The 25,850-nt window shown below is 43.1% G+C and overlaps 1 protein-coding gene across 1 annotated transcript in view; it reads left to right on the forward strand.

Moving 5' to 3' along the window:
* Window positions 1–1,323: 1,323 nt before the first annotated feature.
* mast4 (microtubule associated serine/threonine kinase family member 4) overlaps window positions 1,324–25,850 on the forward strand; it is a 275,602-nt gene continuing 251,075 nt past the window's right edge. The window contains 1 exon segment of the mRNA XM_084325402.1: window positions 1,324–1,828. Coding sequence (XP_084181528.1) covers window positions 1,532–1,828 — 297 coding nt within the window. The 5' untranslated portion in view covers window positions 1,324–1,531.

Genomic DNA, 25,850 nt, shown 5'->3' on the forward strand with positions numbered 1-25,850 from the left:
GATTTTTCAATTTTTCTCCCCATCCCAATTTAGTCGTTATGCCAATTCCCCCCCTCCCCTACCTGAGCCAGCGGCTCTCTTCTCACCTGGCAGCGAGGACTCTCATTGGTGAAGCGTAACGCGTGGGAGGTCACGCTGCCTTCACCATTTCCTGCCTTTCGCTGAGAAGGCGCCCAGACCTGACCTGTAGGCGTCGCTGTCCACAACGCCAGATTACCACCCACGACTTCCCTCCCCCTAACTCAGCCAAACGAGTTAGTATGACGACCGGCCCAAGCCGCAGGGGCCAGGCAATGCTGACTCCGGGAGTCGAGACCGCAGCCTCTTGCATTGGTGACGAGCGCAATCTCCGCTACGCCACCCGGCCGCCCGATATGACATACACTTTGATTGTTTTTAGTAATACTGTGCACGAGCATTACACTAGAGGTTCCAGTAGTGGGCAGCTTGAATTGCCAGGTCCTAAAACCAACGCTTTAAGGAGATATTTTATTTTTAGAGCATTAACTCTTTGGAATAACCTGCCTCAAAACCTCTGCTGCATTTACAGTAGATTCACGTTTAAAAATAATCTTAAATTGTTTTTAAATTGTTTTTAACACCGTAAAGTATTTTTTTGTTTTTGTTTTACACTGTAATGTAATTTTAGCTATCTTAATTGTTACAGTCGTTTCATTATGCATTGTGTGTGTACTGACTTTTAATAATTTTGTTTTTGCAATAATAATTGTTTTTGTATGTTTTTGTGTGTGTGTGGACCCCAGGAAGACTATAGCTGGTTGCTATGGCACCAGCTAATGGGGATCCCTAATAAAATAAAATCAAATACACGACGACATACAGATAGACAGTACTGTTGTGCATCTAGACATTTATGACATACTTGATTTGATTGATTGAAAACTTTATTAACAGATTGCAGAATGGGTACAATACAGTACGGCTCAATACACACAATTGTTAAGGGGATGCAGACCAGAGAAAGACTTTCGTCTTGTTTACATCAGGGTCCCCCATTTTCAATTCATCATATACAGTACTGTTTATGATACAAAAATAGTCTAAAAAGAAAGTATATACATTTGAGGGGGGGGGGGGAACTGTACATTGGAGGAGGTTGGTTGGGTAGGTGGGTTACCATCTCAATGTTATTTATATATATGGCCTGTGTCCTCTCACTTCGTGTGGGCGGGTTTAGGACTGAACTCCAGGCGGGCAGGCGGGCAGGCGAGGCGGGCAGGCAGGCGGGCTGTGGGCTGCTCACTCCTCCACGGTGCAGGAGGAGGACACACGCTGCTGACACCACATCACACCGCGCCTGAAGCAACAAGCAACAAGCAACAAGTCGGCGGCAGCCGCGTCTCTCGAAAACTAACTAACTAACTACTACTACTCTCGACATCCAAGATGACTCTAACGGAGGACAGGTGGCACAACTACGGTCGTTTTATCTGTGATCTGCTGGCTCCCTAAAGGTGGATTATATATATTATATAGCGACGTATAACGAACGATCCTCGTTGTTGTTGTTATGGATCCTCGTCCGCCGCCGCACTTCGAGAGGTTTGGCAGCGGGAGCCAAGCTTCTTCCTCGGACTCCGACACCCTGTCCGAGGGGGAGTCGGGGCACCGCAGCAGCGTGACGCCCCTGGAGGAAGACGCCGATTTCCACGACCCCTCTCCCGCTGACTTTGAAAGTGTGACCGCGGGGCGAGGAGGAGGAGGAGGAGAAGGAGAGGAAGAAGGAGAGAAGAGCGCCGCGGATGACGACGACGAAGAGGAGCAGGGGAGCAAGGACTACGAGGAAGAAGGAAACGAGGACGAAATGGTAAAATGCTTATTAAAGCTTATTTTTAATTTGCCCCCCCTCGGTTATGAATGATCCTCCTCGCTATCTATAGATGATGTGGCTGCGGGGGTGCAGGTGTTGGTGACACACTGCATCACATTAGCCTACCTGTATGACACGTTTGTTGATTGTTGACACTGTCAATTGAGACGACACACACACACACACACACACACACACACACACACACACACACACACACACACACACACTCAGTTATTATATTGCAGACCTCCAGGGACACTGCCGGTAAAGCATAACATGATACATGTGTTGTTAAAACTGTGTAATCTTAATTTAGGCATAGATCTAGCCAATGCCAATGGTATTAATTGGGTATTAAATCGCCCCACACACATTCTTTGAGGTTTAAAAGGATAATGATAAACACCACCTCTATTTTGGTGCATGCCATTATATACACGCACGCACACACACACACACACACACACACACACACACACACACACACACACACACACACACACTCTCTCTCTCTCTCCTCTCTGTTTCACACACACACACACACACACACACACACACACACACACACACACACACACACACACACACACACACACACACACACGCAGGCTAAATCCTGTTTAATATTACTTACCAGCAAGGCCAGTGTGCGTTTCATAGTGACAATAAGCTGATGGATTAATTCTGGTCAGCTGTCAAAGTATTTGTAAACACAGTCTTATTCCAAGGCCACCTACTGCATGAGCTAATGATTAACATTCTACCCAGGTACAGTGGTTCTCCTTTGCCTTTGAAGGTGTGTGCATGTGTGAAGTCCCTGACAGAGGTGTGTGTGAGTGAAGTCCCCGACAGAGGTGTGTGTGTGAGAATTCATATTCTCTGCACACTGGGTTTGCTCCATTTGATTCAACACACTGACGGGGGTCAGTATTAATAATCAAAATTCTGCAGTCGCCTTGTCTACTCTCAATTGAGTCTCTTGGGAATTAACTTTGCTCACAATCGAGACAGACACACACACACACCCACACACACACACACACACACACACACACACACACACGCACACACACACCTACACACACCTACACACACCTACACACACACACACACACACGCACACACACACATTCTCTCTCTCTCTCTCTCTCTCAATTCAATTAAAATGGGCTTTATTGACATGGGAAACAAAACAATCAAACAGAAATCAGTACAGAAGGAATCTTTTGTGTGATTGACAGTCTTTATGGTGGTTGTATTCCGTTGGATGTCCTTTTCTTGTCACAGCAGCTCACAAATCTTGCTGCTGTGTTTGTACATTGTTGTATTTCTCCCAGTAGGTACTACTGTATGGGAGTTTTGAGTTATTTTCCATGTTTTAAAAGTCTCTTTGGGTGTTTGCAATTTGGGGGAAGTATATGTCTCTGATGTCTTGCTATAGTGGGCAGGTTGTTAAGAAGTGGAGCTCGGTTTCCACCTCTTCTTGTGTGCAGTGGGTGCACAGTGCACACAGTCTTCTCTTGTGAGCCAGGTCTGCCTATGGTGGCCTTTCTCGATGGCTAGGCTGTGCTCGCTGAGTCTGTACAGGTGGATCTCCTTAGTTTTGGATCAGTCACAGTGCTCAGGTATTCTGCCACTGTGTACTCTCTGTTTAGGGCCAAATAGCATTCCAATTTGCTCTGGTTTTGGGTTGATTCTTTCCAATTCTTTCCTGACTCTGGAACTCCCTCCCCCAGTCCATCAGAGACTCCCCTACACTCTCCACATTCAAAGCTCGCCTCAAAACCCACCTGTTCTCCCTTGCCTTCAACCCCCCCCCACCCCTAAACCCCCCCCCTCCCCTCCAACCTGATTGATATCTGTCTCCAGTCTTTTTTGTGCTATCAGGCTGTCTCCCCTGTTCCCCCCATGGTCTCATGTTCCTTTTGTTTTTGTTTCTTTGTTGTTTTTGTTTTTGTTTCTTTGCTTTCATTTCTTTGTTTGTACCCCTGCTCCCGACTACTGTCAGCGACTTCGGGTTATTGAGAAGCGATATATAAATTAAATGAATTATTATTATTATTATTAATGTGTCGGATCATTTTCTTTTTGTTTTCTTATAATTTGGTTTAGTCCAGTGTGGTTTCTGTCTGGTGGCTCTGCTTGTGTTTGTGAGTCCCTGGCTGAGTGGGCGTCTCTCTGTAGGTGAGGGCTTTGTTATGGAGTGTGTCTGGGTCTCTCTCTCTCTCACACACACGTATTCTATTGCAGAACTCCAGGGACAATAGTAAAAAAGCTAAACATGACACGCCAGAATGAGAAGAGCCGCAATGTGTCCTGGATGTGTCCATATTTTCTTTTGTCTATTCATTCTGCTTAAACCAATGGGGTTTTCCTTCACAGTTGCAGATACAGATTAGGCTACACTAATATTATAGTATTACACACCTCGTCATAAAAATTAAACATTTATCATAAATGATGTAGCCTATAGTCTGCATCCGCTTGGCACTCGGCGCTCCATCAAGACCGTCACCATCACTTTCGTACCAACCGCCGTGCCCTTATTGGATTATTTATGTTGACGAAACTGACGAGTTATATTCATTAAAGAAAGTTGATTTGATAAAAAAAAAAAAAAAACTCATTTAATCAGATGAATCACTTTATTCAAATAGATATTTTTTTTATGATTACGTCATAAAATATGACGACAGACATTCGAAGCTTCATTCGAAAACTTCAATAGAAGCTTCGAATGTCAAATAATTACATTCTGTACAGCCCTACTTTTGTAGATCAGTCACTCTGCATCGTATGATAGAGAAGGACTTAGGCTTATCCTTGTGGGGACTCTGTCCAGACATTTATAATTTATAATTCATACATTTATAAGATTCAAATGTATCGTCATCATACAGCACAAGTACAGTACAACGGAAATAAGTTTGGCATCCAACCAAATGTAACGGTAAAGTGCAAATGTAACAGTAAAGTTCAACGGCAATATACAATGTACAGGTGATTAAACTGTGTATACAATATATAAATGAGTACTACTGAGTATGGCGCTAATCAGATGTATATGTACAGAGTTGTAGTATTGATATGTACAGTGATACAGGTATAAAGACACTATGGTAGTAAGGCATACTTGACAGCAGCACAACTAGAGTACTAGTAGGTAGGGCTGGGCGATATAACGATAATTATCGCAATATATTTTAATAGTCGATATCGAAAGAAAAAAAATCAAATTTTTTTGTGACCTGCAACAGGGCAGTTTTAAACCCAGAGACGGTGGACAGGCTTGTCTTTCTTGCCTGCAACTTAAAGTAATGGCTTTGCTTGTCCAAATGACAATACTGACCAAATTGAGATTTATTTGTCTCTTGTCCATTTATTTTGTTTGCTTTCTAATTTAAAATGCAGTTTGAAACCGTCTGTACACAGTAGGCTATGTGTGCTAGCAGAGCTAGTCTCCAGTCACGAGTCACGGTGCACATGTGCGGTGGTTTGTCCACCAGAAAAGCGCCAAAAGATAGAAAAGAAACTACAGTAGCAGAGCCAGAACTGTTCAACTCCCCTGGAGCCACAGCCAGCAGAGAAGCCTGTTTACTTTAGCTTTCAAACCAGCTGCAGCCTGAGAACTGGAGTGTGTGAGGGGAATGGGATGTAACACTAAAGATGGCGGCAACGACAAGGAATTGCTGCGAAATAAACATACATCTGTTGTTTAATTTTTTTAGTTTTTTTTTTATCTTTAATTTTTTTTTTAATACGTATAACAATATTGATAATTATCGATATCGAGTGATATGATATTGTTATCGATATCGTTATCGCGATATCATTTTTGGCCATACCGCCCAGCCCTACTAGTAGGTAAGGGATATTTATAGATATAGTATCTACTAGGGATGCTCGATATTGGCTTTTTTACCGATACCGATATTGTCCAACTCTTAATTTCCGATACCGATATCAACCGATATCAACCGATACCGATATATGCAGGGTTTCCCCGTCCAAAAAACTGAATAATTTCAGGTAACTAATAATTTCACTGGATATATATATAACAAATATTGTTATTGTTTTTTATTTTTTTTAAACCGATACGGATATTTTCCGATATCACATTTTACTGCCGATATCGGCCGATAATATCGGTCGGCCGATAATATCGGACATCCCTAGTATCTACAGATATGGATGAATGCACAGGTACAGACAGGTGTGGATATACAAGACAAGACAATACTCTTACCTGTGCCTTTTTAAAAACTGGTTTGACTGGCCCTGATGAGCTCAATTTAATCCAGCTAATCTCTGTGGGTGTGTTCAATATTGTTGGGATTTGTCTGACACACTAACTTTTCATGAAGCCTTGACTGCATAACGCAGGCCAGACTGCCCCCCCCCCTCTAATGTGAGCATTAGGCTCTATGGGGGCAGTGGAATATTTTCTATTTTACAACACATAGGGCTGTCTTAAATACTTCGAAGCTTCGAAGCTTCGTTCGATGGGCATGGGATTCGAATATGAAAATAAAATTCGAATATATTAAAAATATATGTATTTTTTTGCAAAATCAACTCTGCCTCTCTTTGTTAACTACAACAAGCAATGCTGTTTGTTATTTAAGATGAGGTCGGACTCGACACTGACAGATTTGTGTTCATTGTGCTGCTTTTGTAAAGCCTCAAATGATGGCTTACAATATTTCATGAAAGTAAAGTGTTTCGTTTGTCTAAGATTTAAAAAGGTTTAAACTTTACAGCACTGACAAAGTTGAACAAAGTGCTGTACAAGTCCCACAAAAAAAGTTTTATTTAAATTTTTTTTTTAATCTCGAAGCTTCGAATTAAAATCGAATTTCGGCCCCGAAGCTTCGAATTCCAAAAAAATATTCGAAGGTCAGCCCTAACGACACATAACATTGTATGATTATAAGATGAGATATTCCTTTATTGATCCTCTTGGGGGAAATTCTGGCATCATAGTAGCAACATGGGGGAGGGGATGTACAGGTATGGGCAGGGTAACTAATGGTCGAAAGACATAAATATATACAATAAAATTAGATCTGAACATATTCAACAAACACAATCATTTGAACAGAAACATGTTACTGGCAGTCTTCTGTAAAAAAAAAAAAGCTAGGCAAAATAAATATTTTTATTATGTTATGAATTAACTTAATATATATTTCAAAATCTAAAACATTGGAATTAGTTGGAAATTGATTTTGAACCGCGGTTAGTGATAGAATTGCGATTCATTCTTGCATGAATACATCTTTTCCAACACCCCTACTTCCACGCCATGATCCTATAGCATTTGGGCACACCTGAGCTCGCTCCAACGCTAAATAATCCAGAATCATTTACAAACTAGTCCGCTCTATTACCAGGCAAGACAGCCTACAGCTGGAGGGTAGCTCTGCCCACAGACGCTTATCTTGAAGTCCGTCTGGAGGTCCATTACTACCAGTAACCTATCTTATTCTGATCCCGAATCAGTGTACATTTACATTTACATTTAGTCATTTAGCTGACGCTTTTATCCAAAGCGACTTACAAGTTCTGTACGACAAGCCATCAGGAAGGGTACGACTCTATCAGCTGAGTAACAATGTTCATCAAAGTGTTGAGTGCTACAGTGTAGGTTAGTTTATTAGGACAAGTGCAGGACAGTATGGTTAGTTAGGGTTAGATAATTTTTTTTTCTTTCTTTTTTTAATTCAGATAATGGTTGAAGAAGTGCGTCTTTAGTCGACGGCGAAAGATTGGACGTGTTTCGGCTGTCCTAACTGGGGTGGGTAGTTCATTCCACCATTGTGGGGCAAGGATTGAGAATAGGCGACTTCTCTTTGATGACCCTCCCGGAGCTCGGATAGGAGTAGGTCTGAGGCGGCCAGAAGATGCAGAGCGTAGGGGTCTTGAGGGTGTGTAGTTAGAGACCATTGACCGGAGGTAGGCGGGAGCAGTTCCCTTTGCCGCACGATATGCCAGGTCGAGGGCCTTGAAGCGGATTCGTGCAGCAATGGGGAGCCAGTGCAGGTCCCTAAGAAGTGGGGTGACATGGGCCGACTTCGGTAGGTTTGAGATCAGGCGTGTACACAAGATCTTAACGTAGCAGCGAGGGACGGAGCTAATAAACACAACTCTGGTCCAGGCGTGTGGGGTCAGTTGACCAGTGTGCAGTGTGGGGGGGCGGGGGGGGGCATCCAATAGTTGACCAGGGAGCTCTGACCTTTGACCCATCTCATGCCGCTAAGGGGGTTAAAGAGGGAAAAGCTTCTGGGAAACCCTGACTTATCTATGACCTTCCAGGACTGAAGGGCTGTCGTTTCCTGACTTTGACGTGCAGTTTATCCAGAGGAGGCAGCAGGCGGCACGCGCTGCACTGATCTCGAGCAACAAGCCTGCTTTGACCCGTGTGTTGTGAAAAGTACGTACTGTATTTAGTTAATCCCCAATAATCTATTTGGAAGGTTTGTCTGATCAGGAAGACACGGTCGAATCAAGTCGAGTCAACTTTATTTTTATAGCACGTTTACAAATGACTCGAGCCAAACCAAAGTGCTTCACACAGGTACATGATAAAAACACATACAATGCAGTAATAAGTAAAAATACACTAAAATAACAGAAAAAGGTATTGTACAATTAGGTATTGTACAATTAGGAAAACAAGAGCAAGGTGCAATATAAAAGAGACAAGAAATTAGATTAAAAAAGACACAGTGACAGAAGACATGGTGACAGGAGACATGGTGACAGGAGACACTGTGGAGGAAATACTCACCTCCCCTCTTCAAAATTTAACAGCATATAAAATCGTAACAATAAGGCGACAAGACGAGGCAAAAAGCAAGGATAATAATAATAACTTTATTTGTATAGCACTTTTCATACAGAAGTTGCAGTTCAAAGTGCTTCACAACAGTAAAAAAAATACAGCGAGCATAAAAAAGATAGAGGTAGCAAGGTAAGGTAAATCACAGTGTTTCACATTAGGATCTAGCATCCCAATAGGCCTCTCTGTTTACAGTTTCATTCAGTAATACAAATACTAAAAATGTAATAGACAGAGTAAAAAAGTGCGGCTTGATTCAGTTTAAAAATAGGCTAAAAATAACAAAAATAGAACGGACATAAAACAGTTCAATAGAAATATATAACAACAGAGCAGTGCAAAGTTCTAACATACAACACAGAGTATCGCTCTTAACACTTTGAGGATAACAAATAAATGAAAACTCTCACATGACGTGTTTTAAAAATAAAGTGAAGTGAAGTGAAGTGAAGTGAATTAGTCACAGGCTCCCTGACATGCGTTCATAACAATCTGTGACCTAAATGAAGTGAAGGGAATGAGGCGAATGGCACCAGAAATAAATTCCGAGTAGCGACGCAGCCGCTTTAAATCAGGCTAATTAGCTGTCCTGTCGCACGCGTTCACATTAATTAGTCGCGTCTTCCGTAGAGCTTCCAAACCTCCGACAGCAAGCTCTGTGACCACCGTTGACTAGACAGCCTTTACATTCATTCATTCTTTATTTAATCTCGAAAGATCATTAGAGAGTAAGCTCTCATTTACAATAATAATAATACTGGACTTTTGAAGAAGTCTTTTCATCATGCAGTGACACACACACATGCGATGGGCGGCGCACACACAGGAACACAACAAATGCAATTATTTTGGGTTGCAGATGAAATTGAGTCTCTCTCTGCGCTTGACCCATCCCGTCGTCCTTCCCCCCCAAGGGCAGCCGGGAGCAGATAAGGGGGGCCGCGCCCCGGGGTCCAATCCAAGTGCTCCTGTCCGTCTTCGTCAGGGACGTGACAGCGTTAGCGATCTGTTGTGTGCATGTTTTTCCATTGGGTTTATCTTATCGGGATCTTCTATCTCTCACAATCTGTTTACATTTAGCCTACCTCATGTAAACTGGACCCACTTTGTTTACATTTAGCCCACCTCATGTAAACCAAACTCATCTGGTCCAAATACCGTGTTTAGCAGATAAGGAGCAGTCCTGGAGTTAGAGACGCCCCTTGTTACTTCAGTAAAGACGACTACAATGTTTTACCATTTCTCAGTATAACTACAGTAGAAAACAAAAGTATATGGTACACCTAACTTTACAAATACCATGTTCATAGTACATCTACTGTACTAGAAAGTACAGTGTGATGTAAAACTATGTCAGGGTGTTTATCTCCTGTCAACTTATTAATTAATTAATTAATTGTTGAGCCAATCAGGGTCTCATTGTCTGAACATTGTAAAAAAAAATAAAAAAATAAGAAAGATAATAATAACAACACATATGCTCACATTAGAGGGGGGGGGCAGTCTGGCCTACGTTATGCAGTCAAGGCTTCATGAACAGTTAGTGTGTCAGACAAATCCCAACAATATTGAACACACCCACAGAGATTAGCTGGATTAAATTGAGCTCATCAGGGCCAGTCAAACCAGTTTTTAAAAAGGCACAGGTAAGAGTATTGTCTTGTCTTGTATATCCACACCTGTCTGTACCTGTGCATTCATACATATCTGTAGATATCTATAAATATCCCTTACCTACTAGTAGGGCTGGGCGATATGGCCAAAAATGATATCGCGATAACGATATCGATAACAATATCATATCACTCGATATCGATAATTATCGATATTGTTATAAGTATTAAAAAATATATAAAAGATTAAAAATATATATATATATATATTTAAACAACAGATGTATGTTTATTTCGCAGCAATTCCTTGTCGTTGCCGCCATCTTTAGTGTTACATCCCATTCCCCTCACACACTCCAGTTCTCAGGCTGCAGCTGGTTTGAAAGCTAAAGTAAACCGGCTTCTCTGCTGGCTGTGGCTCCAGGGGAGTTGAACAGTTCTGGCTCTGCTAGTTTCTTTTCTATCTTTTGGCGCTTTTCTGGTGGACAAACCACTGCACATGTGCACCGTGACTCGCGACTGAAGTCTAGCTCTGCTAGCACACATAGCCTACTGTGTACAGACGGTTTCAAACTGTATTTTACATAAGAAAGCAAACAAAATAAATGGACAAGAGAAAAAGAAATCTCAATTTGGTCAGTATTGTCATTTGGACAAGCAAAGCCATTACTTTAAGTTGCAGGCAAGAAAGACAAGTCTGTCCACTGTCTCTGGTTTTAAAACTGCCCTGTTGCAGGTCACAAAAAAAAAAAAATATATATATATATATATATATATATATTGATTTTTTTATTATTATTATCAATCGATATCGATTATTAAAATATATCGCGATAATTATCGTTTTATCGCCCAGCCCTAGCCGCTCCTATATGAGCATCTGTTTGTTGGAGCAGCTGGCGAGGATGACCACGTGTGTCATGTGGTGTGAGGACCGCTGTGTGTGGCTTAGCCGCTAAGAGGATGAGCACTTAATCTGGACTTTCCTCACTCCTGTGGTGGGCAGTGTCAACTCAGGGTGTAGTAGCTTTTGACCTTTTTGCTTCCGCCCCCCACACCCCCATCCTACATCATGTCCAAGCCAAGGTCCGGTAAGCTACACGCTGGCCGCGTTGACCGAGTTACCAGAGTGATGTTTCAGGAAGTTTGTTTTTTATTTGTCAGAACAAAATACAGAATACTTTATATAATGAAATGCTTGTTTCTGTATGAGCCCCCGAGAGTGTGCTACATACAGTAAAGAGAAGGTAAGTAAGAAATGAAGAAGTAAAAAGTAGGTAAAGGCAATATACATATATACAATATACAATACAGAGTAAAATGAGTAACAGTGAGGTAGAATGCAGAGGTACACAACTTGGGGTAGGGTGCAAATGAGGTATGAATGTGGTGCAAATCTCTTTAATAATAGAAAAATATAAAGTGTGTTAAAGTGAGTGGTAAGGTGAGTGTTTTTTTTAAAGTGAGTGTGTACGTGTGTGTATGTGGATGTGTGTGCAGTGTGTGTAGATGATGGGTTGTTTGTTACATAGTGTTATTGTCAGTGAGAAAGAATCCCGATGGCCTAGAGATGGGATAGAAGCTCCTTCTGAGTCTCTCTGTATTGGCCATGATGAGGCTCTGGTAGCGCTTGCCTGACCGCAGCAGTTCAAAGAGGCAGTTGTTTGGGTGACTTGTTTGGGTGGTTGGGTGGGGGGTGGACTACTGTGTGTGTGTATATAGGCTTTGAAAGAAAATGTCTCTACCGAGGAATTTAACCATAGATGGATGTGCGTCCCCCGAGGGAAGCAAGGTAAGAGACGTACGGGTCGTCTCGGCGGTGGAGACGTGGGGATGGTTTTATAACCCTGTGTGTCGTGGTCACGCTTTATTTTAGATATCCGTTGTAGAATACCTAGGCCTAGGGCTGGGCGATAAAACGATACAGATAATTATCGCGATATATTTTGTTTAACCTTTATTTACCCAGGGTAGGTTCGCTGAGCACAGATGCTCTTTTTCAGCTACGCCCTGCTTTTTTGTGACCTGCAACAGGGCAGTGGACAGACTTGTCTTTCTTGCCTGCAGCTTAAAGTAATGGCTTTGCTTGTCCAAATGACAATACTGACCAAATTTATTTATTTTTCTCTTGTCCATTTATTTTGTTTGCTTTCTAATTTAAAATACAGTTTGAAACCGTCTGTACACAGTAGGCTATGTGTGCTAGCTGAGCTAGTCTCCTTTGGTGGTTTGTCCACCAAAAAAGCACCAAAAGATAGAAAAGAAACGAGTAGAGCCAGAACTGTTCAACTCCCCTGGAGCCACAGCCAGCAGAGAAGCCGGTTTACTTTCCGCTTTCAAACCAGCTGCAGCCTGAGAACTGGAGTGTGAGGGGCTGTAACACTCCAAGATGGCGGCAACGACAAAGAATTGCTGCAAAATAAACATACATCTGTTGTTTAAAATATATATATTTTTTATACTTATAACAATATCGATAATTAGCGATATCGAGTGATGATATCGATATGTTATCGTGATATCATTTTTGGCCATATCGCCCAGCCCTACCTAGGCCTACATCTTATCAGCAGCGCGTCGGTTCACTGTGGCCGGTGGTATCTAGACTTTCACCTTACCTTTCCGTAGACTGTCAACAGGGTAGTTTCAACAGACTTTATTTTTAATTTGTAGATAGTGGGAATGCTTTCAGTTAAGAGTTAAGGTCAGCGTTGGGAGTATATAAACAAGTTGTTATTGTAAAAACCATGAAGAGTTGCAGCAGCCAGAACGACACGTGACGACCTCATGTTAGTGTCGACGGTCTAAATCGATCGTCTTGACGAGTTACTGACACGAGTTACCCAGATTCGGCTCAAACAAGGGACTAAACACGTTTTGCAATTATGCCACATGAACAATCTGGAACGCCCTACCCACAGCCGTAAAAGAATGTGAATCCCTACCCACCTTCAAAACCGCTCTCAAAGAGCACCTACGGGAGGCTGCAATTCTAAACTGGCCCCGGTAAATGTCAAAACCTCACCCCACCCACCCACCCAACCCCCTCCAATGTACAGTTTCTTCCCCCTCGAATGTATATATTTTCTTTTAGGATCTCTGTGTCTTAAACAGGACTGTATATTTGTATATTATCTTGTATGTCATAAATGTCAAACAGTACTGTCTATCTGTATGTCGTGTATGTCATATATGTCATGATGAATTGAAAATGGGGGACCCTGATGTAAACAAAACGAAAGTCTTTCTCTGGTCTGCATCCCCTTAACAATTGTTTGTATTGAGCCGTACTGTATTGTACCCATAAGGTTTTCAATCAATCAATCAATCAATCAATCAATCAATCAATCAATCAATCACACTGTAGGTGAGATGCAGAGAGCCTAACCATCAAACTAAAGTGTTTGACGATTTGTCTGTAGCCGGGTGTGAGTACCGTCTGTAACGGTGGGGTTTTGACTCGGATCTACCCGTGTTTAGTGGAGAGTATGTCGTCACAGGTCGTTGGCCCTGCTCACGTTTGGGATTCTCTGTGTGTGTTCTGGGTGTCCTCACAAACCCTTCAGAACAAAGGGAACTATCGGTTTCTATCTTCGCTCATCATAACGGACGAAAATATAAAACGTAGAAATAAACGTTTAACCCTTTCACTACCACACTACAGAAGGTTAACCCTTTCACTACCACACTACAGAAGGTTAACCCTTTCACTACCACACTACAGAAGGTTAACCCTTTCACTACCACACTACAGAAGGTTAACCCTTTCACTGCCACACTACAGAAGGTTAACCCTTTCACTACCACACTACAGAAGGTTAACCCTTTCACTACCACACTACAGAAGGTTAACCCTTTCACTGCCACACTACAGAAGGTTAACCCTTTCACTAACACACTACAGAAGGTTAACCCTTTCACTACCACACTACAGAAGGTTAACCCTTTCACTACCACACTACAGAAGGTTAAGCCTTTCACTACCACTTTAGTGAAAGGATGAACCTTCTGTAGGGTGGTAGTGAAATGGTTAACTCTCGAACGAGAAGCGCCCGCTCCCTTCCTCAGCCGACGTAATTAAACTATACATGGACGTTGCTCTCTGGAGAAGATGACAGGTTTACTAAAGAAATGAGATGTTATGAGCCGCGAGATCACATGAAGCTCTTAACCTCTGGATCTGCAGCCCCGTAATGAGTGTTTTTCATTTCCACCACCGCTGCTCGGCCCGCTCACCGGCTGCAGAGGCTTCCTGTTTGAGTTCCGGCGTGCGGCGACCACACCACGTCACCGCTAATAGGGAGGTGGGCACTGAGGGCACCACAGAGCCTGGACTCTTTTAAAGCAGGCCTGAAAACCTATCTGTTTAAAAAGGCCTTTGACTGTTAGCTTATTTTTTTTCTTGTTTTTTTTCTTGTGCTGTTGTTTTAAATTTTCTGTTTATACTATGTTTTTAACTATGTTCTATTTTTATCTTATTTTTATTCTGTATATATATATTTTTTTTACCAATAATTAGTTTGAACCTTGTAGCACTTTGGGATCCCAGCGAACAAAAAGTGCAATACAAATTCAATTTATTATTTATTAGGTGTCGTCTGACGTCACTTTGGACCGCCCGCGAGGTCCACCCGTATAGGAATTTATCATTGGGAAAATGGATTATCGGCTATTATTGTAACAATTCTGCCTCATGCACATTGGAAAGCTTTCCATTTTTTGCACAAAATGAGTTCCCTTCTATCACTAACTTTATAGTTTAAGCACTTTTGGTTGAAATACAATTCGGCGATCTTGTTTTTTTTTACGATTAATTGCAAATATCTTCACGTTGAGCTATAGATTGTGGATGAATACGCACGGAAAGGTACACCATGCAAATGTTCATGCTTTATCTGTTTTAAACGAGACGATTTAGAAACGGGTCCATTGGAAATACATGGCAATTTCAAGGACGGTGGACCGCGCGGGAAACACCAATGACGTAACCACTACACCTCCCTATAAAAGAAAGACATGAATATAGGCAATACAATTTTTGATCTGAATATAAAAATGTGAGAAAATAAACAAGTGGAAACAATATAATTAACTGTGAATATGAGAACGTAAGCAAGTGTAATCAAAGGTGCAGATGAGTGTCTGTATTATATGCCCCATCGGTTATATTATACGTTACAATAAATATAGGCAATAAATCATTTGAATCTGAATATATACTACGTGTAAAAGTAAACAGTATACACAAGGTGCAGTACACACAAGGTGCAGTAGACACAAGGTGCAGTATACACAAGGTACAGTATACACAAGGTGCAGTAGACACAAGGTGCAGTATACACAGGGTGCAGTATACACAAGGTGCAGTACACACAAGGTGCAGTAGACACAAGGTGCAGTATACACAAGGTGCAGTAGACACAAGGTGCAGTAAACACAAGGTGCAGTATACACAAGGTGCAGTAGACACAAGGTGCAGTAGACACAAGGTGCAGTAGACACAAGGTGCAGTAGACACAAGGTGCAGTATACACAAGGTGCAGTAGACACAAAGTGCAGTAGACACAAGGTGCAGTACACACAAGGTGCAGTAGACACAAGGTGCAGTAGACACAAGGTGCAGTATACACAAGGTGCAGTATACACAAGGTGCAGTATACACAAGGTGCAGTATACACAAGGTGCAGTAAACACAAGGTGCAGTATACACAAGGTGCAGTAGACACAAGGTGCAGTAGACACAAGGTGCAGTATACACAAGGTGCAGTAGACACAAGGTGCAGTAGACACAAGGTGCAGTAGAGACAAGGTGCAGTAGACACAAGGTGCAGTAGACACAAGGTGCAGTAAACACAAGGTGCAGTAGACACAAGGTGCAGTAGACACAAGGTGCAGTAGACACAAGGTGCAGTATACACAAGGTGCAGTAGACACAAGGTGCAGTATACACAAGGTGCAGTAAACACAAGGTGCAGTAGACACAAGGTGCAGTAAACACAAGGTGCAGTAGACACAAGGTGCAGTAGACACAAGGTACCCTAACTGGCATGATATAAGTCATATGTGCAGGTTTTGGTGGTTAAGAGTCAGACACACTTAGCGGTCAGACATTCCTAGTAGTTCTCGAATTCTTCCCTCCTAATAATAATCTTTATTTGTACAGGCCCTTTCATACAAGACTTGCATGTATTTTCTTTTGGCTGCTGTTGGGAACCTTCAACAAACCAGTATTTGTATCATGTATTTTTTATAAACGCACTGCTAACACCAGCTCAACTCTTGAGTGCTGAAGAGAGCAACTGGTTCCTATCTGTCCTCCTGGCTCATTAATAATATGGCTGAAACTAGATAATGACGTGTTGCTTTAGGAAGCAGTGTCCTGCTCATTCCTCTATGCTAAACCGTTGGCCGCTGAATGCATAGACGTGCTTAAATTCTTTTTTGCAAGTCAAATTCACCCTTGCAAGGCCTAACAAAAATAATGGTTTGGTTCCGGTCGCCGACCGACCCTGCCGATTTAGGTGCGACCCAATTTATTTTATGAGCCAAAAGAAATTTATACATTTTTTTTTTACAATAAAGTTTCATAAAAATCTTAGTCAAACCTTTAGTATTATGGATATTAAACATTCTGGCAGAGTACATGCATCCATGTTGTTGTGAACATTTTAATTAAATAAAGAAATTCCCCATAGTCGCAGTAAAAAAAATTATAAAAAGAATAATAATACTAATAAATTCCCTACCTACCCATGGCCTTAACTGACAACCAACAGGAAACAAACAATATTTTCTTTGATGCCTAACTCATATGAATAACATTTCAGCGATCCTTGTTTAAAAAAAAAAAAAAAAAACTCGTATCGTTGAACTTTCGCGACACGTTCAAGACGACTTTGCGGGGAAAAAGGCTTCCGTTGAAACGGCCGTATGAAATGTTTTTTCTCGTGTTGTTGGTTATTTTCCCAGCATTGGATCATCATGTCAACACAGGAAACCCAGCAGCTCCCCACTGAGATCTCCGAGGGTGCAAGGGTTCAAAAGTCTGCACGAGATTTTTTTTATTGGGAAGCTTTCAAACGGACGACGGGCCCCGTTGGCGAAGCGTCCAGCAGCGGGTCACTGGCGAGCGGAGCCTCTCTCTCTCTCTCTCGGGACGGAGGGTTCCTGATCTCCTCCACACGGAGATCTTTAAGGATCGGTAACTTGAACTTTTCAGTGCCGCGCCGGCCGCTGTGTTTTTCTTCCAGAGTAAACAATGAGGTCTTCAGCAGCGCAGAGAGAGACGGATTCAGCTGACTCTGGAATGGGAGAGGGGGCTGGGGGGGCTGGGGGGGGCTGGGGGCGGGGGGTTGACAGATGTGGTTGGGTGACGGGGTCAGCTTGAACATAGTGGCTTCTACTGCAGGAGCCTGAGAAAGGGGGGGAGGGAGGAGAGGAGATGTCTTCTGGGGGTCATGGAGTGCAGGGAGGAGAGAAGATGTCTTCTTCTGGGGGTCATGGAGTGTGGGGAGGAGAGAAGATGTCTTCTTCTGGGGGTCATGGAGTGCAGAGGGAGGAGAGGAGATGTCTTCTGGTTCTGGGGGTCATGGAGTGCAGGGAGGAGAGGAGATGTCTTCTGGGGGGTCATGGAGTGCAGGGAGGAGAGGAGATGTCTTCTGGGGGTCATGGAGTGCAGAGGGAGGAGAGGAGATGTCTTCTGGGGGTCATGGAGTGCAGAGGGAGGAGAGACGATGTCTTCTGGGGGGTCATGGAGTGTGGGGAGGAGAGAAGATGTCTTCTGGGGGTCATGGAGTGCGGGGTGGAGAGGAGATGTCTTCTGGGGGTCATGGAGTGCGGGGAGGAGAGAAGATGTCTTCTGGGGGTCATGGAGTGCAGGGAGGAGAGGAGATGTCTTCTGGGGGTCATGGAGTGCAGGGAGGAGAGGAGATGTCTTCTTTTGGGGGTCATGGAGTGCGGGGAGGAGAGGAGACGATGTCTTCTGGGGGTCATGGAGTGCGGGGAGGGGAGAAGATGTCTTCTGGGGGTCATGGAGTGCAGGGAGGAGAGGAGATGTCTTCTGGGGGTCATGGAGTGCGGGGAGGAGAGGAGATGTCTTCTGGGGGTCATGGAGTGCGGGGAGGAGAGACGATGTCTTCTGGGGGTCATGGAGTGCGGGGAGGAGAGCCGATGTCTTCTGGGGGTCATGGAGTGCGGGGATTAGGTGGCTATAGTGTTGCTCTGACGGAAGAAGTGCCTGGTCGTAGAATTGTGTTGACTTTTTTTGTATTATACTATTTTTTTTCTCTTCTATTTACCTTTTTAATTTGATACCTTTTTATGAACCCTTTATCTGCCAGGGATTATTCTGATCTTAATCCACTGTCTGCCAGTACTGTAAGTCTATGGTGATGTTCCCCTTCTTTGCAGGGCTATAACTTTTTAAATTGTATTGCTAAATTGACATTACTATGGCCCATTCAACGTCAAGTATCTATCGTTTAGGATGTAGCAACGTTCTACTTTTTCATTCACATATTCATACTAAAATACGGTCTAAAGTATAAATATGTTTTTATCGTTTTCTGCAGCATTCTGCAGAACGTGATTTATAGCCACAAATACATATATTAGATCATCAAATGTAGTTTGATACCGATTGACGTCAGATAAAAAATGTCAATATAACAAGGTCCTAAGCGTCATGCCTCATCATCTGCTGGTGACCGGAGGGGGGGGGGGGGGGGGTTATATGGATCATAATATTCAAACGCGCTGAAACTTACCGCAACTTCTGCTGAGTGGTCAGCGTGGAGCAGAAAGTTCGCGATTATGGGATGTTGATATATGCCATCCATGTCCAGGTTGTATAATGCTATATGCGTCCAAATTATGTTGTTTATCGAGTTATTGGCAACGGATCGCTGTCCAGTGTGTCGAGCTGGAGTCCCGCTAACGATAGCGAGTGCCCGGACCGAATATGGATGAGCACCACTTCCGGCGCGTCACTTCCTGTTTGGGCGATCCGCCGATCGGCCACCAGATGGCGCTCTTGAACCGTTGGAGAGTTGAGAGGAGATCAACAGGAGATCTCAAGTCTCCATGGGTGAAATATGATTGCCATCACAGATTTTTGAAATATTGATCTCAAAGACGCCTTACGGCGTCATTGGCAGATTACGCATGGCGGAGAATGACGTGATAACACGTCATTGGCGAATAAAGGGTTAATATGATTAAATACGTTTATACTTTTTCCTATTCATTTCATATTGTTATTTATTTATTTCATAAAGTTCATATTGTTTATTTGTTCTGTTGTTGCTCTTTATAAATCTTGATATATTTATTTTTTAATCTATTTGACTTTTCTCACATCTTTTTCAAAAGTTACACAGATTCCCAGCTGGGAGCTGCCCAAGTACCACCACTGTCAGTGTTCTACTGTTAGCCACTGGATCAGTCGGGGTGGGGGGGGGGGGGGGGGGGGGGGGGTTGAGTGCCTCACTATCAGGCTGATCAAACAGCGGACTTCCTCAACAAAATCTATAAAATTATGCCAGGGATGTGTGTATAATTGTCCAGTGATGACCAATGACTGGAAACGGCATGACAAAAACAAACAGATTGTATACAGATAGAATAGAAGTACTTTATTGATCCAGAGGGAATTTCCACACCACAGATCTCTCACAATAAACATTTAGGTAGTCAAAATAAAAAATCACAAATAAGAATAAATAAAAAATAAAAAAACAGGTAGAGCGATCTGCAGCAGCGGCCGTCTCAGTCGACGCATGCGCACATCTTTTATATATACTGTATATATATATATGGAGCAGCTGGGTAGTGTACCACCGCAGAGATCAAATGGAATCTGATCTTTTTCAATTCTGATTTGGGCCACTCGCATCATTTTCATGATTTTTTTTTTCTTTTTTGCAAGTTGACCTCAGTCTGAGTGTAACGGCCATATGAGTGTTTTGGTTATTGTTATTATTATTATTATTATTGGAATGTTTAATATTGATTGGATTTAGATAAAGTCATTGAACCGTCGTATTTGTCATAATAGGGCCTTCTGGAACCTAAAACCTTCTAGAGTGTTGTGGTGATGTCATAATAGTTCTTTCTAGAACATAGAACCTTCTGGAACGTTTGTGGCGATGTCATAATAGAACTTTCTAGAAGATAGAACATTATGGAACCCTAGCGTGACATCATGATAGAACGTTCTGGAACATTCGTGATGTAGCTGTATGATGTCATAACCGAACATTCTAGAATGTTTGGGTCTCTATATATAGCCACGATTCTCTCTCTGTGGCAGTTACATTTTCGACCGGAGACTGGATGGACCCGAAAAGGATGGACTCAACAAGGGCCTGAAGTCAGAAACCAGCAAGTAGATTTACGGCTTGCGCACTACTAAGGAATTTTCCTGTGTGGAGTCGGCGGTGACTTTTGGAGACTGGGAAAACACAGTTTTCTTACCTTGTAGTAGTATTGACATATAACTATATAATCACCTCTGAATATAAAAATATGAAGTTTACCACAATGAAATGTAGGTTTGAGTGACATTTTTTTTTTATAATAATAAATAAATACAAATATTATTTTTATTTAAAAAAAATTTGCATCGAAGAGCCACACATTGACGGGCAAAGAGCCACATGCGGCTCACGAGCCACAGGTTGGCCACCCCTCCGCTAGACACTTGCAAAGTGCTGTGACTTTCGTCTGTTCCAATGGCTCATATGGAATAACGTTCGAATTACATTTTCCTGAAGTCATTTTGAAATCTCAGAAACCGTGCCAGATAAAACGGGTACTTTTAGGAAAAGTCATTGAGTGACAGAGCTGGAGCTCAACCGAGTGACGAGGATACATTTATTGAAAATGCCTAGGGGTCATGTGACCCCTTGTCGGCTGTGCTAGTGTTAAACAGTAATGCAGAACTATGTTATTGCACTGCATTGTTGCATCATTTTACTCTGTCTATATTCTACTATTTTATTGCATTATTACTATTTTACTCTTTTTATTATTGTCTATTTTTAAAACTGCAATAGAATCAAACCATAAACAAAGTGGCCTATTGGGATGTTGGATCCTAAAACTGTGATTTTACATGTCTGCACTTTATATGCAAATTCTATGTCTTTTTTTCTGTTGTGAAGCACTTTGAGCTGCAATTTACTTTATGAAAAGGTGCTATACAAATAAAGTGTATTATTATTATTGCGTAGCCTGTGGGCACTTTCACACCTGCCTGGTTCAGTCAGCGCTCCCTGGTTCAGTCGGCGCTCTAGGGCTGTCTTAAATACTTCAAAGCTTCGTTCGATGGGCATGGGATTCTAATATATATTAAAAAAAATATTTTTTTGCAAAATCAATTCTGCCTCTCTTTGTTAACTACAACAAGCAATGCTGTTTGTTATTTAAGATGAGGTCGGACTCGGCACTGACGGATGTGGATATACAAGACATGACAATACTCTTACCTGTGCCTTTTTAAAAACTGGTTTGACTGGCCCTGATGAGCTCAATTTAATCCAGCTAATCTCTGTGGGTGTGTTCAATATTGTTGGGATTTGTCTGACACACTAACTTTTCATGAAGCCTTGACTGCATAACGCAGGTCAGACTGCCCCCCCCCCCTCTAATGTGAGCATTAGGCTCTATGGGGGCAGTGGAAATCATTCAGCCAGCCAATCAGCTTCTCTTGTCATCGTCATAACTTCCTGTCTTTGTAGCATCGCCTCTCAGCCCTTTTTTTTTTTTTTTTTTATCTTTTCCCCCCTCCATTTTCCTTCGATTTTCTCCCATCCCAATGTTAGTCGTATGCCAATTCCCAATCCCCTTCCTGGTCGCTGCGCACCTACCCCCCACAGTCGGTCTGGGAGAGTGGAGGCTATCACGTGCTTCCTCCGACACACGTCCAGCCAATCAACCGCTTCTTTTCACCTGGCAGCGCGGATCCTCCCTGAGAGGGCGTAGCGTGTGGAAGGATCACACTATCCCACTTAGATCCTATCCGCACTTAGCAGGCGCCCCGACCGAACTGTAGGAGTCGCTGTTTACAACGACCCGGACCCACCCCGCCAGCTTCTCCCACCCTCTAATACAGCCAATTGTATTAGTGTGAACGGCCAGCCAAGCTGGTGACAACCCCGGAGCTGTGAGCTGGATTCGAACAGGCGAATCCAGCTCACAGCTCCGGGGTTGGTGACGAACGCAATCTCCGCTACGCCACCTAACCGCCTCTCAGCCCTTTCTGTGTCTCTGTTCACTTCAGCCAGACAAGTAAATCGATAATATTTTCTATTTTACGACCAGTGTTGCGTTGCTCACTAACCCTAACCCTAACCCAACCCAACACTTGCTAACCCTAACCCAACACTGGTTGCACGCACGCTAATGATGCCACGTGCACGCACGCTCCCAGGCGTGTGCACGCGCTCCCGCGCATGCACAAAAATGTTCCCTCGCATAAGGACAGACTAAAAACAGTGCCTAATTGCCTCTACGAATGGAATGTAACACCTGACGACCGGCGCTATTGATATGCAAAGTAGCCAGGTGGGTACTGCGAGTTGGCGCATCAGTCGAGTGCAGCGCATTCCTGTGTGCACGGCTGCACGCGCGTGCACATCCGTCTCTGCTCACAAAACTTCTGCTCACAAAACTTTGGTTGCACGGATGCAACCCCGTCCCATGAGCAACGCATCACTGTTTACAACACATAGGGCTGTCTTAAATACTTCGAAGCTTCGAAGCTTCGTTCGATGGGCATGGGATTCGAATATGAAAATAAAATTCGAAAAAGACGGTATGAATAATCCGTATAGTTTTGTTTTTGTATCGTATGATGTGGAAAACATGTAAAAAGATTGTATGAATAATGGAAAATACAATAAATTAAAAAAAAAGTAAAAAAATAAAAAAAATAAAAAAAATATTGAATATATAAAAAAATAAAAACTACAACAAGCAATGCTGTTTGTTATTTAAGATGAGGTCGGACTCGGCACTGACAGATTTGTGTTCATTGCGCTGCTTTTATAAAGCCTCAAATGACGGCTTACAATATTTCATGAAAGCAAAGTGTTTCGTTTGTCTAAGATTTAAAAAGGTTTAAACTTTACAGCACTGACAAAGTTGAACAAAGTGTTTCGTTTGTCTAAGTCCCACAACATAATAATTTTTTTTTTTAATTTTGAATCTCGAAGATTAAAATCGAATCTCGCCCGCGAAGCTTCGAATGCCAAAAAAAAATTCGAAGGTCAGCCCTAGTCAGCGCTCCCTCCCTGGTTCAGTCAGCGCTCCCTCCCTGGTTCAGTCAGCGCTCCCTCCCTGGTTCAGTCAGCGCTCCCTCCCTGGTTCAGTCAGCGCTCCCTCCCTGGTTCAGTCAGCGCTCCCTCCCTGGTTCAGTCAGCGCTCCCTCCCTGGTTCAGTCAGCGCTCCCCTCCCTGGTTCAGTCAGCGCTCCCTCCCTGGTTCAGTCAGCGCTCCCTCCCTGGTTCAGTCAGCGCTCCCTCCCTGGTTCAGTCAGCGCTCCCTCCCTGGTTCAGTCAGCGCTCCCCTCCCTGGTTCAGGTTCAGTATATCTGTCCGAGCCGGGGAGCTGCTCTCTCTCAAGCTGTTGAGGATGTTTCTGCTTAAGGCTGCAACCCGACACACTGGGTCCGAGTCCGACGCACCGCACGTCCCACACGTTACGTAGCGCTCTCTCTCTCTCTCTCTCTCTCTCTCTCTCTCCTCTCTCTCTCTCCGCTCTGGGGACGGTGTCTTCTATACACCATGTCAAAGAGCTCTCCCTCCGCCGAGCCCCTGTTGTTTAAACTGCGGCGCCCCCCCCCCCCCCCCCCCCCCCCCCCCCCCCCCCCCCCGGGGTCAGGGGTCAGCCCGCCGCGCTCCTGCGGTATCAGTCCGTCATCCTCGTCTCTCCCGGACTCACGTTCGGTCCAACACATCTGTAAGCCGCTGGGATTGTGGTTTGATTCAAAGGGATGTAAGATAAGATGAGATAAGATGGTTCTTTATTGTCTGTTGATACAGAAATTAGTTTTGCGTTGGAACACACAATATTGCGTTACAAAGAAGAAGAACATAGGACAACCATGTTACAGCAGAGACAGACATACAGACTAGACATCAGAGAGACAGCCATGTTACAGCAGAGCCAGACATACAGACAAGACATCAGAGAGACAGCCATGTTACAGCAGAGACAGACATACAGACGAGACATCAGAGAGACAGCCATGTTACAGCAGAGACAGACATACAGACTAGACATCAGAGAGACAGCCATGTTACAGCAGAGACAGACATACAGACTAGACATCAGAGAGACAGCCATGTTACAGCAGAGACAGACATACAGACAAGACATCAGAGAGACAGCCATGTTACAGCAGAGACAGACATACAGACAAGACATCAGAGAGACAGCCATGTTACAGCAGAGACAGACATACAGACAAGACATCAGAGAGACAGCCATGTTACAGCAGAGACAGACATACAGACAAGACATCAGAGAGACAGCCATGTTACAGCAGAGACAGACATACAGACGAGACATCAGTTTCAAGTTTCAAGTTTCTTTAATAGTTGTCATACAGAAGTACAGAATACTTTTATACAAAATGCTTCTTACTGTTGCGCTCCAGAGACTGTGCAAGACAAGATAAGTATGAAATAAAATAACATAGTAAAATTAGAAGTAAAAAAATGAGGTCACAGTGTTCAGTTTAGACATATGTACAATGTTCGATGCAGAATAGACATAGTTACCATACAATATACAATACTGTGCAGTGTACTAATATATAATACTATATAGTGCAAGGCAGAAATGGAGAAATGGGACGAGGTGCAATTTAGGTACAATTCACAGTAGGTGTACGAGTTGTAGTGCAAATCCTTTATCAATAAATATAAAGTGTAAGTGTGTTTGTGTGATCTAAAGTGTGGAGAGTGGGTGCTGCAGTGTGTTGTTTGTTTGAGTGAGTGTGTGGGTGTGTGTGCTGTGTGCATTTGATGGTTGTTGCATAATGATTATTGTTCGTTTAGCGATTATTGTTCGTTTAGCAGCCTGATGGCCTGGGGATAGAAGCTTCTTCTGAGTCTTTCTGTGCTCGCCTTAAGACTCCGGTATCGCTTGCCTGACCGCAGCAGTTCAAAGAGGCAGTTGTTCGGGTGGCTCGAGTCCTTAATAATTCTCTTAGCCTTCCCCTCAGAGAGACAACCATGTTACAGCAGAGACAGACATACAGACGAGACATCAGAGAGACAACCATGTTACAGCAGAGACAGACATACAGACAAGACATCAGAGAGACAACCATGTTACAGCAGAGACAGACATACAGACGAGACATCAGAGAGACAACCATGTTACAGCAGAGACAGACACACAGACAAGACATCAGAGAGACAACCATGTCACAGCAGAGACAGACAGACAGACAAGACATCAGAGAGACAACCATGTTACAGCAGAGACAGACATACAGACAAGACATCAGAGAGACAACCATGTTACAGCAGAGACAGACATCAGAGAGACAA

Source organism: Notolepis coatsorum, assembly GCF_963971535.1.
Source record: "Notolepis coatsorum genome assembly, chromosome: 11".
Taxonomy (NCBI): Eukaryota; Metazoa; Chordata; class Actinopteri; order Aulopiformes; family Paralepididae; genus Notolepis; species Notolepis coatsorum.